Source organism: Salmo trutta, chromosome 18 (genome assembly GCF_901001165.1).
Source record: "Salmo trutta chromosome 18, fSalTru1.1, whole genome shotgun sequence".
Classification (NCBI taxonomy): domain Eukaryota; kingdom Metazoa; phylum Chordata; class Actinopteri; order Salmoniformes; family Salmonidae; genus Salmo; species Salmo trutta.
The window spans coordinates 27,328,723-27,345,782 of record NC_042974.1 but is presented as its reverse complement, the minus strand read 5'-3'; the positions used below and the strand labels follow the sequence as shown (position 1 = coordinate 27,345,782).

The 17,060-nt window shown below is 42.3% G+C and overlaps 1 protein-coding gene across 2 annotated transcripts in view; it reads left to right on the top strand.

Annotated features, from left to right (window-relative positions):
- LOC115153099 (tight junction-associated protein 1-like) overlaps positions 1–17,060 on the top strand; it is a 151,475-nt gene that overhangs the window by 112,042 nt on the left and 22,373 nt on the right. For both annotated transcript variants that reach the window (XM_029698162.1, XM_029698161.1), the window contains exons 6-7: positions 4,437–4,598; positions 9,488–9,554. In XM_029698162.1, the coding sequence (XP_029554022.1) occupies positions 4,437–4,598; positions 9,488–9,554 (229 nt within the window). The remainder of the gene's footprint in view (positions 1–4,436; positions 4,599–9,487; positions 9,555–17,060) is intronic.

Genomic DNA, 17,060 nt, shown 5'->3' with positions numbered 1-17,060 from the left:
TATAAAAAGGAAAAGATTAAGATGGTCAAAAGAACAGACACTGGACAGGGGAACTCTGCCTAGAAGGCCAGCATCCCAGGGTCGCCTCTTCACTGTTGACATTGAGACTGGTGTTTTGCGGGTACTATTTAATGAAGCTGCCAGTTGAGGACTTGTGAGGCGTCTGTTTCTCAAACTAGACACACTAATGTACTTGTCCTCTTGCTCAGTTGTGCATCGGGGCCTCCCACTCTTTCTATTCTGGTTAGAGCCAGTTTGCGCTGTTCTGTGAAGGGAATAGTACACAGCTTTGTACGAGATCTTCAGTTTCTTGGCAATTTCTCGCATGGAATAGCCTTTATTTCTCAGAACAAGAATAGACTGACGAGTTTCAGAAGAATGTTCTTTGTTTCTAGCCATTTCAAGCCTGTAATCGAACCCACAAAGGCTGATGCTCCAGTTACTCAACTAGTCTAAAGAAGGACAGTTTTATTGCTTCTTTAATCAGTACAACAGTTTTCAGCTGTGCTAACATAATTGCAAAAGGGTTTTCTAATGATCAATTAGCCTTTTAAAATGATAAACTTGGATTAGCTAACACAACGTGCCATTGGAACACAGGAGTGATGGTTGCTGATAATGGGCCTCTGTACGCCTATGTAGATATTCCATTAGAAATCAGCCGTTTCCAGCTACAATAGTCATTTACAACATTAACAATGTCTACACTGTATTTCTGATCAATTTGATGTTATTTTAATGGACAAGAAAATGTGCTTTTCTTTCAAGAACGAGGACATTTCTAAGTGACCCCAAACTTTTGAACGGTAATGTATGTTTGATAGATTTCTTGACCATTTATCGGTGAATAAAGGTGGATTCTGGAAGGCAGAATTTAAATAGGAGTCTGTGTCAATGTTTATTGACAATACACTTGATGCCATTACGGCTATCATTGAAAGTAAGTATATAGTTGACAGAAAACTGGATTCTGTTTTTGTTTTATTAACTGGTTTCTGTTTAAACTTGTGTTTTGAGCTTTATCAAGCCAGGCATCAAGGTATCCTCTCAAGCGAAAACACTCAAGGAGAGAGCGATAACTATCTGTAGGTTTTCTGTAAACTGTAGTACTTGTTACAAAAGGGACAATCTATATCTAAGAAATCTATAGTTAATGCTATTTTCCATAGTGAAGGAAATTGTTTGATTGTCGTTAAGAAGTTCATTTAATTTCGGAACCCGTCCAGATCATAAAGCAATCTTCTGTATATCGGGTCCAATATATAACATGATCTTTGTAAGGATTATTTTCATGAATAAAATCCAATTCGAATTTTCCCAAGAATAGATTTGCGGAGTTGGAAGCTAATGGAGTTCTCGTTGCTTTTCCAAAAGTCTGTAGGTAGTGATATTTATCAAATAGAAAATAGTTTTTAGTAAGCATTAGTTGTGCAAGCTCAATTATGTAATTTGTAGGCACATTGCTTAAGCGGTTGGGGAGGAAGAATTTGAGGGCCTCATCATTTGCAATATTGGTGTTATGGAAAACCGGGGGCCAGCAGGCCTCTACAAAGGAAGGAGCAGGACCTTTGTCAGCTCCTGAGGGCTAGAGAGGCCAAGGTGAGTCGGCACCATGGACAGCTCTACAGGCACCAACTGGGGCTGGTGATTCATGGAAGACGCTGTAACTCAGCTGGTGCAAGCCCAAAGCCTCCTTGCCCTTCAGGAGGCCTTCACACAGCTTAGCCAAGTCATGGTTCGGCCAAATCGAATGACGGAACCAGGCAAGATCCTTGCCAAGCTAACTGCTGAAGATGACATTGAAGCTTATCCAGAGGTATTTGAGCGCACCACAGAGAAAGAGCGATGTCCCTAGGAGGACTTCGCTGGCAAAGTGGCCCCATTCTGACAGGATCAGCCCAGAAGGCCTGTAGGGACTTGGCACTGGCGGATGTCGACAACTATGCTGCTCTGAAAACTGCCGTCTTGGCCCATTATAGGCACAACCTACCAACCCGGGCACAACTGTTCTACTTCTGGGCCTATGATGGCCACGCCCCGGTAGACCTCAAATAGCCGAGCTGGTTAGATTAACTAGAAGTGGCTTACCACGGGGGACGGGCCATCAGCTGTAGATCGACTGGTATTAGACAAATGTATCCTCCCCACCGATGCAAAGCACCATGCTGCCCAGAGCAACCCCCGTCAGTTGATGCCCTGCTCGCTTTAATAGAAAATCACCAGGTTACTGTAGAGGTGTTTGCGAAGGCCAGAGCCCAGTAGGCCTGAAGTCAAGGCCGAATCAACGCGTGGTAGAAAGGGAGACACCTATTTGAACCCCGCTTCAAGACCGCCTCCTATTACTGAACCCAGATCACCCCCGAGGCGGCGGCGGTGGCGGCTGCTAGTTAGCGGGAGCCAGAGAAAGTGTTACAACTGTGGCCAGAAGGGACACCTTGGCTGAAGCTGCCCGGGAAACGAGTCCTTGCCGACAGCCAGTCTGCTGGGCCCATGAAGCAACTGCAGCCCCCCAGATCCTAAAGCTTATTTTATTGTGAGTTTCACCTCTGACTCTCCTGGGCTGCCACAGTATATAGCTATGAGACATCAAGAGCAACTGTTTGACTAATGGATAAATGTGTAAGTCCACATAACGAGACACTTTTTCTGTTTGGGAGCCAGTACCTGAAATGATAGGTCTTAATGGAGGGTCTGTGGTTGATTTGTGTCTAAACTAGGTTTTGGGACAAAGATATTTAAAATCCTGTTCTGTCAACCATTTATTTTGTAGTCCTTTAAGGACGACTTTATTAATTGAAAATCTATTCCTTATAACATATTTTTAATCATGCAACATACAATTTTTTTTATATATATGTTGGTATTAGAAATCACAATTCCACCTCCCTTATCTGATCTCTGTATCGTTAAGTCATCAAGAGCGTTCTTTTAACTCCTGGAAAGGTATTGTTTACATTGTAAATATGGACTTTCACTTTGTTTCTTTAGTTGGATGTCAATTACATTTCCTATCAGTCTGCAAAATGTATTAACTGATGGGTTATTTACAAAAGGACTGAAGGTACTGGGTAGTACCCACAGACTGTGCCAAATACCAATTTTCTGCCTGTTACTCAAACATGTGCCCTGAAAGAGCCCAGAACAGAGTGTGAAATCCTGTGTATATTTATAGAGTTAGACATTGGTCGCCCCCCCACCAACCAGAACATACCATAAATCATTGATGTTCTCTTTTCTTGAGCCGTTCTGGTTGGCATGCGTGTCTGCATGCGTAGGCTAAATGTGTGTGTATTCCTTCCTTCCCCTCTCTTAAGCAGTAGACTTAGTGAAGAGGACTACCCTCTGGCTCTGGGAGTGTCAGGATGGGACCTCGCTTCGATTTTAAAGATTTAGTGTCTGCAAGCTGTTAGGTGTGGGAAAAGTCCAATTGATCTTTGCAGACGCAGCGCGGGGGAACAGACAGCGGTGTGAGGGCTAATTTGATTCCACACTGTCACACCCGATCACACCCTGTCACTGGGTAACGCACCTGGATGCTGCTGATGTGGTCCCATGTCTGCCTAATCAATTCTCTGGCTCTCACAACCTAATCTGAGCCTACTGGAAGTCACAGCCTAAACATACGTCAGTGGATGGTAGTTAGGAGCTTTCTGCTGCTAACTAGCTGCCTGTATCTGCATATCCTCCTCTCTCCTCCTTTCTCCTGGCTTTCTTTGTGCTTTTTATTGAGCTATCTGTTTCTGGTTGAATGTGTCAGTGACGTGTTGAAAAACCCAGTGGTCTTGTTTTAACCGCGGTCATGCATTTGAGCCAGATTGGACAGACTGAGAGAACTGTGGTTTTAATAGACGTGTGCAGCCAGCAGTGAGTGTGTGGCAGGATTGGGGACATTGGGTTGTGGCAGATAGCAGATGTGTCCTGTCCCATGTCAGCTGCTCCGTCCCCCCAGCATCCTGACAGTATCTCCCATTAAATCCACAGACACACGAGGACAAAGGGACCTGGGCAAAGTCAGGCAATCACGTAAGACACAGGCCACTCGCCTGCCCGCTGCAGGCACACACAGAGGGCTGTGGCCAACCATGTGCTCTCTCTCGCTCTCGCATACCGGAAAAATGTATATGTCATAAATATGCACTCATATGCATGCACCAGCAAAATGAATGACTTTCTTTCTCATACCAGTTTTCCCTTATTATGCTTATCATAGTTGTTAATTATGATTTTTCTTTATTCCCCATTTTGATATTTTGTCATTCACTCAAATTCAGTTTGTCAGTTAACTGTGTCTCCCTGAATTCTGTGGCTGAAGCAAGTTCTCATGGCTCTCTGTTCGTCTTGTCAGTCTAGTCACTGTGAAATGCGATACTGTGTGTGAATCATTCCACTGCACCTGGGCTGACTGTCCCCCCTCTCCACCCGTCCCTCCCCTCCAGGATCCTGCAGCAGCAGAATGAAGACCTGCGCCGGCGGCTCTCCCACACCACCCACAAGATGGAGGCCATGGAGACGGAGTTTGAGACCAGCCGCCACTACATGCGGGAGGAGATGGGTCGTACCCGCGACGACCTGGAGAAGATGAGAGACAAGTTCCGCAGGTGACGAGTTCGACCTCCCTCATATTCTGAGCCAGTTGTCAGTGTCATGGGAAGCGCTCTCGCTATCTCATAACACAGATAATATTCCCTTACACCACACACCGCGCTCACTCACTTCCTCTCCCCACCACACCTTTTTCCCCACACAGAAAGATTAAATGAATACCTTCCCTGGCAATCCATTTTTAATGAATTTGATCAAAGCTGTTGAATTAATGAGATCTTATCTGTCTGATTATGCATCTAGTTGTTACTTTAATTCCCTCAACCTCCGGGCATGTTGGATTGCCTATTTCAGAATGTTTTGTTAAGTTTCTGCCACATGGAACATTGCCGGGAAGTCTGTGCTGTTATCTACACACAAGTTGTCTGGATGGTGTTTGGGTGGTGGCCCATTCTCAATACACACGAGAAACTGTTGAGCGTGAAAAACACAGCAGGGGTACAGTTCTTGACACAAACCAGTGCGCTTGGCACCTACTACCATACCCTGTTCAAAGGCCCCTAAATATTTTGTCTTGCCCCAATCCATGTCTCAGTTGTCTCAAGGCTTACAAGTCCTTCTCTAACCTGTCTCCTCCCCTTCATCTACACTGATTGAAGTAGATTTAACAAGTGACATCAATAAGGGAGCGTAGCTTTCACCTGGATTCACCTGGTCAGTCTATGTCATGGAAAGAGTTCTTAATGTTTTGTACACTCAGTGCATATCTGTATTTCATAATGTTGTTGTTCAATCGGAGGATATTGCCCCAGGGCTCTTCTGTGCCCCACCACACTTTCTCTGTCAGCCCTAATTGGTGATAACATCAGGCCTTCCTCTACAATACATGGCCACCAGTCTTTCAGAACCTGATTAAAAGCAAATGCTTCTCCTACATATTATTATTCTGGTTTGCTGTGTTTCCCTGGCGACGCACCTGCAACCCTCCCTGCTCTTGATTAAGAAATCCATCTTTGCACATCTGCTTGTCAATCAAGTTCATTCTGAAGTAAAAGGCAAGCCAAGTACCATCTGTGTACAACTTGTAGCTTGTTAAATAATGATTGACATTATTCACCATTTACAGTTAACATTTCAAAGCTTATTGACAGATCAAATAGATTCATGAGTTTAACACTAGAACCGCTAAAGCAGTCATTTTGACTTTTCATGATAAAACAACAAAAAAAAGTGAATTATGCCCCCTTCTATCCTTGACTTTTTCTAAGTAACTCTATATAACACACTGTCCTTGTTAGAATCTTCATATCACGAACAGAACTGGAGTTATAACCAGTTTTAAGAGGGCTTATCATTTTTTAAATAGTGCCTGCCCCCCCTCCTCCAGACAGTTGCCGTGTCCAGTTGATAATCACCCCCAGTAATTGTTTGGAAACTGAACCTAAACTATGCCTAAACTAATTTCACACACATAACAGCAGATGAAATAAATGAAGTGAAGTATGATGGGGGAGAATGGGTGAGTTGATGAGCGAGGGGAAGCGAACAACGCACAATTATGTAATCACCAATTGGGAATGAAGAACAGGGCGGGCCATTCTATTATATATGTCTATTCAGATTTTTTATCTCAAAATGGTATGTACCTTTTTATATCAGTCCATCAAATCCATGGCGAGCAGGGCGCCTGCAGGCTAACCTCGGTCGTTAGTTGAACAGTGTTTCCACCGACACGTTGGTGCGGTTGGCTTCCGGGTTAAGCGGGCGGGTGTTAAGAAGTGCGGGATGGCTGGTCATGCTTCGGAGGACGCATGACTCGACCTTCACCTCCCGAGCCCGTTGGGGAGTTGCAGTGATGAGACCAGATCGAAATTGGGGAGATAAAGGGGGTGAAATACAAAAGAAAAGAATGAGATTGTAAAGCTGTCATTATGAAGTGAAATGGTATTGATACTGAGGTTCCCACCACCACACTGAGAAGGGTTCTAGGCTGACCTTTTTTACAAGGAGCAGGTGTGCGCCTAAGTTGAAAAATGTAGGCGCACACAAATAAATTTAGGAGCACAATGAAAAATAGTTGAGGTAATAAAGCTAGAATCCTTAATTTTTCAAGGTGCACTGGTGCTCCTAAATTAAAATTCCAGGTCGTACAGCAAAATATTTATGCGCTTTATGCGAGTAGAATTGTAGCGCTGTAGAGCCCTGCTTAGGAAACTAAAACTCTGTCAGAGGCAGGACACAAGTCTGCAGCTTATGCTGGTTAACAGAACTTGGCGGCAACCATTTCCCGATTTGGTGTCGGGTGATAATGTTTTCCATTCTGTTTCTTATGCACAAGATGTCTTTTAAATCGTAAAATATGTTGCCTCCATTTGAAATATTTTCCAATACATTTCCCATATCTTTCTTTATATGTAAATGTGCCATTTAATTTGTATCTTGTATATGGAAAACAGCTTTGTCATTTACTGTTCATATGCATATAGAAATGGTTTTGCTCTGGGGTGCAGTAATGTAAAAAATGCACATGTTTAAGTCAAGATTCCAGGAAAAAACACATGGCTGCTTATTTCAAATCCCCTGTGTGTGTGTGTGTGTGTGTGTGGAATTCAAAAGCAACCATCCCAGTTTATCTCCAATCAAGAGGCGTCTCTTCCTGTTTTTTGGTTAGAGCAACCAGTCACTTTCAATTATCCCTGCAGCGTTTCCATCATAAATCGGAGCATGAGGCTACATGCCTATGCGGGATGCGCTGGTCCATCTGTGTGTCCATACTAGGTGATCACACATTTCAATGCAGCCTCAGCAAAGGTAATGGTTAAATTGGATTACCGTTGTTTAATGAGTATGCTCCACTCCTATGTCCTATCTGATTATCACCGAGCAGCACCATTACACGGATGCTTTTAGAGATCACTCTGCATGGAAAAAAGGCTCTGGGAATGAGAAGCCAATTGTTGTATTTACGACTACAATTTTACCCAACCCAGGAGCAGCCTTCACATGTGAATTACTCTCTGAGGACTTGATTTAATTTGTTTACGGCAGCCAGACTATTCAATTCGACTTCTTGGTGGATCTATCAAGTGACTTTAATTGCTCTGCCTATTTTCTGAATTCCATCAGCTCTAAATAAAATGAATCACTATCCTCTGAACAGTGAAATACAGCAGGAGTTTACCACTGTGGTCTCGGTGGGAATCAGTGAGCTTTGCTCAAATGTGTTTATGAATTTTTGATTGGGACGAAGAGAGCGAAAATCATCGGTGGTGATTTGCAGTGAACACTTTTTAATTAGTGAGGAATGAGAAGGATGTGCCAGAGGGTAATAAGAAATGTTGGTGTTATTGAGAGGGAAATATGTCAGTCAAATCCAGGGGTTTTTGTAGTATGAATCCAATTGATACGCAATGGTAGCGCTGATACATACTGGACACTACAATAGCTTTAGTGTCATTGCATTGGGGTTGTAATCAGGGCAAGGTTACACCAGTGTGTGTGTCCTTATGCAATATTGTTCGATCGATGAATCAATCACTTGGCCAGTTGGCCCGGGAGAGGCAGTTGTTGTAACATGTCCACATCTGCATGGTCAAATGAGCACACAGTATGGCTCAGGGCAGAGAGAGATGAGATGAGACGAACAGGCTAGAGAGGATGGTCCTGGTGAACTGTGCAGACCTCACTTCCGGGGGTTCTGTGAGATGGGGTTTGAAACATACAAAGGTTAACAAAGGCAAAATTACTAATATAACAATGGACATAGAGAGGTGATTAGAAATGACCGGTATTGAAAGATTTGCAGGTTGGTATTTATTGTCGTGAAACTTGCCCTGGTGGCAGATAAAATCTGATTTGAAACCTAACCTTAACCACACTGCTAACCATAATACCTAACCCTTAGCCAATTTGGACTTTGCAGATGGCCCAACTAGCGGAAACCACTCGGTTCTACTTACAGGGAAAGATTCATGAAGAACATTTTTTGGGGGTGTTTCTTTGTTCAAAAAGTTTCACATGGAGTTGACTTGCAGGTAATTTCACACTCACTGAAAGATTTCACTGAAAGCAGTGTGCTTTGGTGCCCTGAACTTCCTGATTCCCACACCTCTTTACTGTTGCTCACCATTACACATTGTGAGTGTGACTGATGATGATTGTGCACCACCATTATCCTAATCAGGGGTTGTAAGCTATTTCTATAGAACAGGAACATCAATACCTGTACAGTACATGACTGCAGGTCCCATCTCATCCATTAAAAGCAAAACTATGTGTAAAATTGTTACGTTGCCATTTTCGCGCTTTGAATTTCTTCTGCATCATAATTGCATTCGCATAAAATCCACCACCTCTCATTTTAGAGTGGAATTTCTCTAGCAAATTTAGGAGGCAGTGGATACAGTGGGAAAGTAATTGCCCTTGGCCCTATTGAAATGGGTTTAGTTTAGACTCCCCTCTCCCCTTTCCTCCCATCTCTCGTAATTTGTGCCGAATGTCTAACCTGTTGAAAAACTCTGATGGCTTCATTAAGTGCTCTGAGAAGATTCATACCGCTCTGCTGTTGAATGTGAATGGAAATAAACGAAACTAAATGTACGGATGTGACTGCCAAAAGAACAGTATGCGTACTTCAGGACGTGCTCATTTTCTGGTGCCTTATTGCGGCAATAACTCTGGTCTATATGGCCAGTTTCTTTAATTTATTTGACGACCAGTTTGAGACGAGACGCACATGAGAAGACAACGCATCATCTGAACTATGATGGGAGTTGATTGCATACATTTTGATTTTTTAGATTTTTTTTACTGCAGTGCTACATTCTGTACCAGTGGGCTCATATCAGTCAGCAGCATACCATCTGTGGATTTCCGATAACCTTTCTATCTGTAGGCACTGCACTATTAACTGAGACACAATTCTGTTTTCTGCTCTTCTCCGCAGACTGCAGAACAGCTACACTGCCTCCCAGCGGGCCAACCAGGACCTGGAGGAGAAGCTTCATGCCCTGGTAACCTTTCACCTCTTTCAACTGTCCTTTTTATACAGGTCTTCATTGGTCAATACACTAGGTGTACTTCTGGTGACTACTTTTGAAAGGAAACCTTTACGCACAACTTGTACCAATCTGCAGTTGCTACATAAATTTTTGAATGAATGATATGTAGTCTCTACATCAATTTATGCACATATGAATTAATGATATGTATCCATTGATTCTTTAAAAATATAACTTATAAATGCCTCATTAGCTTAGTTCAACTGCCATACCACATCAGAACCCCAAATATATGTTTGCATTACTCCAATGTTTGTAAACAAACAGTATAGCCTCAACATGGTTAAACTATATTTTTGATATCATGGATGGACAGTCCTTCAATCCATAGCTCGGTCTATGAATTTGACTGGGTACATTTCTCCAGCCCCATCCCTCAGCTTTTTACCGAACAGGGGTGGGGAAATGGCTTTGTAATTGTTTAAACTGTTGATTGCCCTTTTAATTATTTAATCTCAAATTAAACTTCACTCCAATTCTCAAAATATAAATGTTCCTTTGGACCTTACCCTGGTCAAACGTATTATAGAATTGCAAACACTGCAACTTCCAATTACAGGTTTCTATGTCACTGAGTTTCCCAGTATACCAGGTCAGTGGATCTATTCTGTATTGGGGAAGAGTCTTTCCCATACAGCTGTGTGTGTGTGTGTATTTTCTAAAGTGCACTCTCATGCCATTATCCCACACCTGTCAGCCATTTATGTTGCAGGATTTTGTTTTGGATGGTTCTGTGGTACAGAGTGCTGCAAAGGATTAGCACGGAGGGAATTGACTTAATTGCCAAATCATTCTATCACGCATGTCTCTGCCAGACCCCTTGGGAAATGGGAAGGTCCACAACTCTGCTATTCCCTGTGGCAGCACACCAGGGAAAACCTGTGTGCACGCACGCTCCAAACCCACCACAAGGGACAACTATGAAATGTATGTGCAAAGAGAGGGACAGTTGTACATATTCCCACAATGGCAAATCTTATACCGTCCCTTTAAAACATGGTTAACTATGTATGATGCTTGTTATAGGTTTATCAGGAGATTCACAATATGACTCGCCAACCATACATAACAACCATGAATTCACATCGTCATTGTTTCTCCACTAACATCAATCATGTATTAAATATCAGGACATAAAGTATGCGTCGATGTTAGATGTGCGCTGCTGTCCCCACATGTCTGATGGTTGTTTGATTAGCCTCTCAATTCAATTGAAATGTGCTTTATTGGGATGACGTACTGATACGTATTGCCAAAGCACAATGTTAAAACAGGTCATGGAAATCAACAGAATAATTAATACTAACAATGTTAATTGGGAGGGGTGGGGGGGGAGGGTATTTGTGTGTGTGTGTGTGTGTGTGTGTGTGTGTGTCTCGGTGGTATGTGTGTGCGTACTTTATGTCCATTCTTTCCAATCACATTGTCAAAGGAAACGTGCCCCCTGGCCCAATGTTGTTTTCCCATAAAATGTAGATGGACTGTCAGAATAGTTTTTTAGATGGATAGACAGACAGAGTCGGAAGTTTACATACACTTAGGTTGGAGTCATGCAAACTCGTTTTTCAACCACTACACTAATTTCTTGTTAACAAACTATAGTTTTGGCAAGTCAGTTAGGACATCTACTTTGTGCATGACACAAGTAATTTTTCTAACAATTGTTTATAGACAGATTATTTCACTTATAATTCACTATCACATTTCCAGTGGGTCAGAAGTTTACATACACTAAGTTGACTATGCCTTTAAACAGCTTGGAAAATTCCAGAAAATGTAATGGCTTTAGAAGCTTCTGTTAGGCTAATTGACATCATTTGAGTCAATTGGAGGTGTACCTGTGGATGTATTTCAAGGCCTACCTTCAAACTCGGTGCCTCTTTCCTTGACATCATGGGAAAATCAAAAGAAATCAGCCAAGACCTCAGAAGAAAAAAAATTCTGGTTCATCCTTGGGAGCAATGTCCAAATGCCTATTGTTTGTACGTTCATCTGTACAAACAATAGTATGCAAGTATAAACACCATGGCAGCATCACGTTGTGGGGCTGCTTTCCTGCAGGAGAGACTGGTGCACTTCACAAAATAGATGGCATCATGAGGGAGGGAAATTGTGGATATATTGAAGCAACATCTCAAGACATCAGTCAGGAAGTTAAAGCTTGGTCGCAAATGGGTCTTCCAAATGGACAATGACCCCAAGCACACTTCCAAAGTTGTGGCAAAATGGCTTAAGGACAACAAAGTCAAGGTATTGGAGTGGCCATCACAAAGCCCTGACCTCAATCCCATAGAAAATGTGTGGGCAGAAGTGAAAAAGTGTGTGCGAGCAAGGAGGCCAACAAACCTGACACGGTTACACCAGCTCTGTCAGGAGGAATGGGCCAAAATTCACCCAACTTATTGTGGAAGACTACCTGAAACGTTTGACCCAAATTAAACAATTTAAAGGCAATGCTACCAAATACTAATTGAGTGTATGTAAACTTCTGACCCACTGGGTATGTGGTGAAAGAAATAAAAGCTGAAATAAATCATTCTCTCTACTATTATTCTGACATTTCACATTCTTAAAATTAAAGTGGTGATCCTAACTGACCGAAGACAGGGAATTTTTACTAGGATTTAATGTCAGGAATTGTGAAAAACGTGAGTTTAAATGTATTTGGCTAAGGTGTATGTAAACTTGCTTCAGCTGTGTATATATGTATGTATATATATCACACACACATACACACAGTGCCTTCAGAAAGTATTTGCACCACTTGACTTTTTCAAAATTTTGTTGTTTCAGCCTGAATTTAAAATAGATTAAATTTAGATTTTGTGTCGCTGGCCTACACACAATAAATACTCCACAATGTCAGTGGAATTATGTTTTTAGAAATGTTTCAAATGAATAAAAAATTAAAAGCTGAAATCTTTTGTTCAATAAGTATTCAACTCCTTTGTTATGGCAAGCCTTAATGTTGTTCCCTCTAAGCCTCGCTTGTGCGCAGTCGCGCACTTCCTCCAGGACTGCCATACAGAAGAAATGCCATGCCACGCGGAGACGCAGTAGATTGAACTTCACTGACTTCGCCCATTCATTTGCAGTATATAGACCAACTTTTTTTCTGTGCCTGAATCAACATTTACAGTGCATTCGGAAAGTAATCAGACACCTTGACTTTTTCTACATTTTGTTACGTTACAACCTTATTCTACAATGGATAAAATAAAAAAAATTTACTCCTCAATCTACAGACAATAGTGTGAAAAGTGGAGAGGATTTTAGAAATGTTTGCAAAAGTATTAAAAAAAAGTAAGTATTCAGACCCTTTGCCATGAGACTCGAAATTGAACTCGGGTGCATCCTGTTTCCATTGATCATCCTTGAGATGTTTCTACAACTTGGTGTACACTTGTGGTAAATTCAGTTGTTTGGACATGATTTGGAAAGGCACACAACTGTCTATATAAGGTCCCACAGTTGACAGTGCATATCAGAGAAAAACCAAGCCATAAGGTCAAAGGAATTGTCCGTAGAGCTCTGTGTCGAGGCACAGATCTGGGGAAGTGTACCAAAACATTTCTGCAGGATGGACGATCCCCAAGAACACAGTGACCTCCATCGTTCTTAAATGGGAGAAGTTTGGAACCACCAAGACTCTTCCTAGAGCTGGCCGCCCAGCCAAACTGAGCAATCGGGGGAGAAGGGTCTTTGTCAGGGAGGTGACCAAGAACCCGATGGTCACTCTGATGAAGCTCCAGAGTTCCTATGTGAAGATGAGAGAACCTTCCAGGAGGACTATCATCTCTGCAGCACTCCACCAATCAGGCCTTTGTGGTAGAGTGGCCAGACGGAAGGGTCTGAATACTTTTATACATTTTTTATACATTTGCAAAAATGTCTTAACCTATTTTTGCTTTGGCATTATAGGGTATTGTGTGTAGTTTAATGTGGGGAAAACACGATTTAATCGATTTTAGAATAAGGCTGTAATGTGGAAAAAGTCAAGGGGTCTGAATACTTTCCAACTACACTAGACACTGAAGTAGCTTACCAAGACGACACTGAATGTTCCTGAGTGGCCTAGTTACAGTTTTGACTTAAATTGCCTTGAAAATCTATGGCAAGACTTGAAAATGACTATCTAGCAATGACCAACAACCCCACAGAGCTTGAAGAATTTTTAAATGTACAATCCAGGTGTAGAAAGCTCTTGGAGACTTACCCAGAAAGACTCACAGCTGTAATCGCTGTCAAAGGTGACTCTAACATGTTTTGACTAAGGGGTGTGAATACTTTTGTAAATTTTATTTCTGTACTTCATTTTCATTAAATGTGTGAAAATTTCTAGAAACATGTTTTCACTTTATGGGTAGATGGGTGAGAAAAATAAATACATTTAATCCATTTTGAATTCAGGCTGTAACAACAATGTGGAATAAGTCAAGGGGTATGAATACTTTCTGAAGGCACTGTGTGTGTGTGTGTGTGTGTGTGTGTGTGTGTGTGTATACATACATGCATGCATGCATGCATACATACTTACATACACTACCGTTCAAAAGTTTGGTGTCACTTACAAAAGGCCTTGTTCTTGAAAGAAAAGCAAAAAAAAATGTCCAGTAAAATAACATCAAATTGATCAGAAATAAAGTGTAGACATTGTTAATGTTTAAATTACTAGTGTAGCTGGAAACGGCAAAATGTTTTCTGGAATATCTACATAGGCGTACGGAGGCCCATTTATCAGCAACCATCACTCCTGTCTTCCAATAGCACACTGTGTTAGCTAATCCAAGTTCATCATTTTAAAAGGCTAATTGATCATTAGAAAACCCTTTTGCAATTATGTTAGCACAGCTGAAAACTTGTTCTGATTAAAGAAGCAATAAAACTGGCCTTTGGACTAGTTGAGAATCTGGAGCATCAGCGGGTTTGATTAAAGGAGGTGGGATGGTGTGGGGGTGCTTTGCTGGTGACGCGGTCTGTGATTTATTTAGAATTCAAGGCACACTTAACCAGCGTGGCTACCACAACATTCTGCAGCGATACGCCATCCCATCTGGTTTGCGCTTAGTGGGATTATCATTTGTTTTTCACCAGGTCAATGACCCAGCACACCTCCAGGCTGTGTAAGGGCTATTTGACCAAGGAGAGTGATGGAGTGCTGCATCAGATGACCTGGCCTCCACAATCACCCAACCTCAATCCAATTGAGATGGTTTGGAATGAGTTGGACTGTAGAGTGAAGGAAAAGCGGCCAACAAGTACTCAGCATATGTGGGAAAGCTGTCATCAAGGCAAAGAGTGGCTACTTGGAAGAGTCTAAAATATATTTAGATTTTTTTAAACACCTTTTTGGTTACTACATGATTCCATATGTGTTGTTTCATAGTTTTGATATCTTCTCTATTATTCTACAATGTAGAAAATAGCAAAAATAAAGAAAAACCCTTGAATGACTAGGTGTGTCCTGTATATACACTAAGTAGTAGCCCGTTTATTATGTATACCACCCCGTTCACGAACATGGTTCGCTCCTACAGACAGTGAGTCACGTGGCCGAGGTTTGCTGTATAAAGCTGGCAGACCGGCCTCCTGGGCTTTTCACGAACGACATTCTCTAGTCTTTACTGAGAATGGTATGACAAACATCCAGTCAGCGTCAGTCCTGTGGGCGAAAATAGCTTGTTGATGAGAGGTCGAAGGAGAATGGCAAGAATTAAGCTGACAGGCGGGCCACGAAGTCATATAACGGCACAGTACAACAGTTTGCAAAACGGCAACTCAGAACGCACAACTCGTCGGTCCTTGTCACAGATGGGCTATTGCAGCAAGAAGAAGCAGCTCCAGTGGGCACGCGATCACCAACACTGGACAACTGAGGAGTGGAAAAACATTGTCTCGTCTGACAAATCCCGGTTCCTGTTGCGTCATGCTGGTGACAAAATCAGAATTTGGCGAAGTGCCATGAGTTTATGGCCCCATCCAGCCTGATGTCAACGGTACAGGCTGGTAATGCTGTGGGTAATGTTTTCCTAGGTTCTTTCATACCAATTGAGCAACGCTTCCATGCCTGAAGAATTCAGGCTGTTCTAGAGGCAAAGGAGGGTTTGACCCGGTACTAGATGGGTGTACCTAATAAACTGGCATCTGAGTGTATATAGCTGTGATCCTTTGCTGGTGACTGTCGTATGGTCCCTTGTCCCCTCTGATAGCTGTGTGACAATCAAAGTCAAGCTGCACTGTGTTACTAGGGAAAGACCAACTATGTTGCTGTGAAACTGCCAACTCTCTGCATGGCATGTGATCTGAGTAGAACTACAAGCAGTTTCCCTTGACTGCCCGTTAACCGGAGGCTAGGCCTCCCAGAATGGATTCACACCACATAGGCCTATTTACTGTCATATTATTTACCAACATTCTACTGTCTGATTTTAGTCCAGCCCTGCTGTCAGTGTAGAAGAGGTATCTTTAGCAAAATAGATGATAGAGGATGAATGGGCTGGTCGGAGCTTTGTGGATGGGACGTGTGTGGGATGGGACTGGCCCTGATGTGAGGTAATCTCTTTTAACTGACCAGAGGATTACTCTGTCCAAAACATGCTCTGTCCCCACACTCACTCGGTCAAAGGTGGCCTTTAGCCAGGGGATGGGCAATTGAAAGAGTGTCTGTGTTTTGTGTTGCTGGCCTAAAATAATTTTGAATACTCGCATCTCAGCGTGAAACGGGGTTGAAGGGGAAAAGTTTGCGGTAATTGTTCCAATTACTGGTTGTTCTGATACACAACTCAACACATTCTTTTCAAAGCGATTGACATACTCCCGACAAACACAACTTAGTTAGACATTTTGCCAGTGCTTATAAATTTAACGAGCAGAGTAGTTCGAAATTGAGTACTTCTATTCAATTATAAGTAAACAAATTACAAACCTTGAATCGAGTACTCTCGGTCACCCCTAGTACACAGCTTTAAAATCCTCCTTCCTCATCCTTGGGGATTCCATTATTTTTGTGTTGAGCCTAAATTGATATTTCCCAGTTCTTTTTAGAGGTCTATTGATTGTGTGATTGGGAATAGGCCTGTGGACCACTGTCGAACAGTTGAGGCCCTAAATTGCATGCCTTATTTCAACTAATTCTGACGTGTTGCGGTAGAGGAGTTTGCAATCAGAAACCTTATTAGCCGATGAAGCACTGGCGATCTCATGTAAAAGAAGAGACCAAAATGTTCTGTCTTGTCTTCGTTCTCACCAGCCGTCTGTCTTATTTTTTTTCTTCTGTCTTTCTCTCATTCTCTTCCTCTCTCTCCTCATGCTGCCGATTCGTGACGGGCTGTCTCATCATCAGGCTGCGATCAGTCAAACCTGGGTCTACGCAGTTGCGTTATCATTATTTTTCTTTCCCGACTACCTCCCCTATCACCCTCCCCCCTGATCATTTATTACTGTTGTCATTTTCCTTAC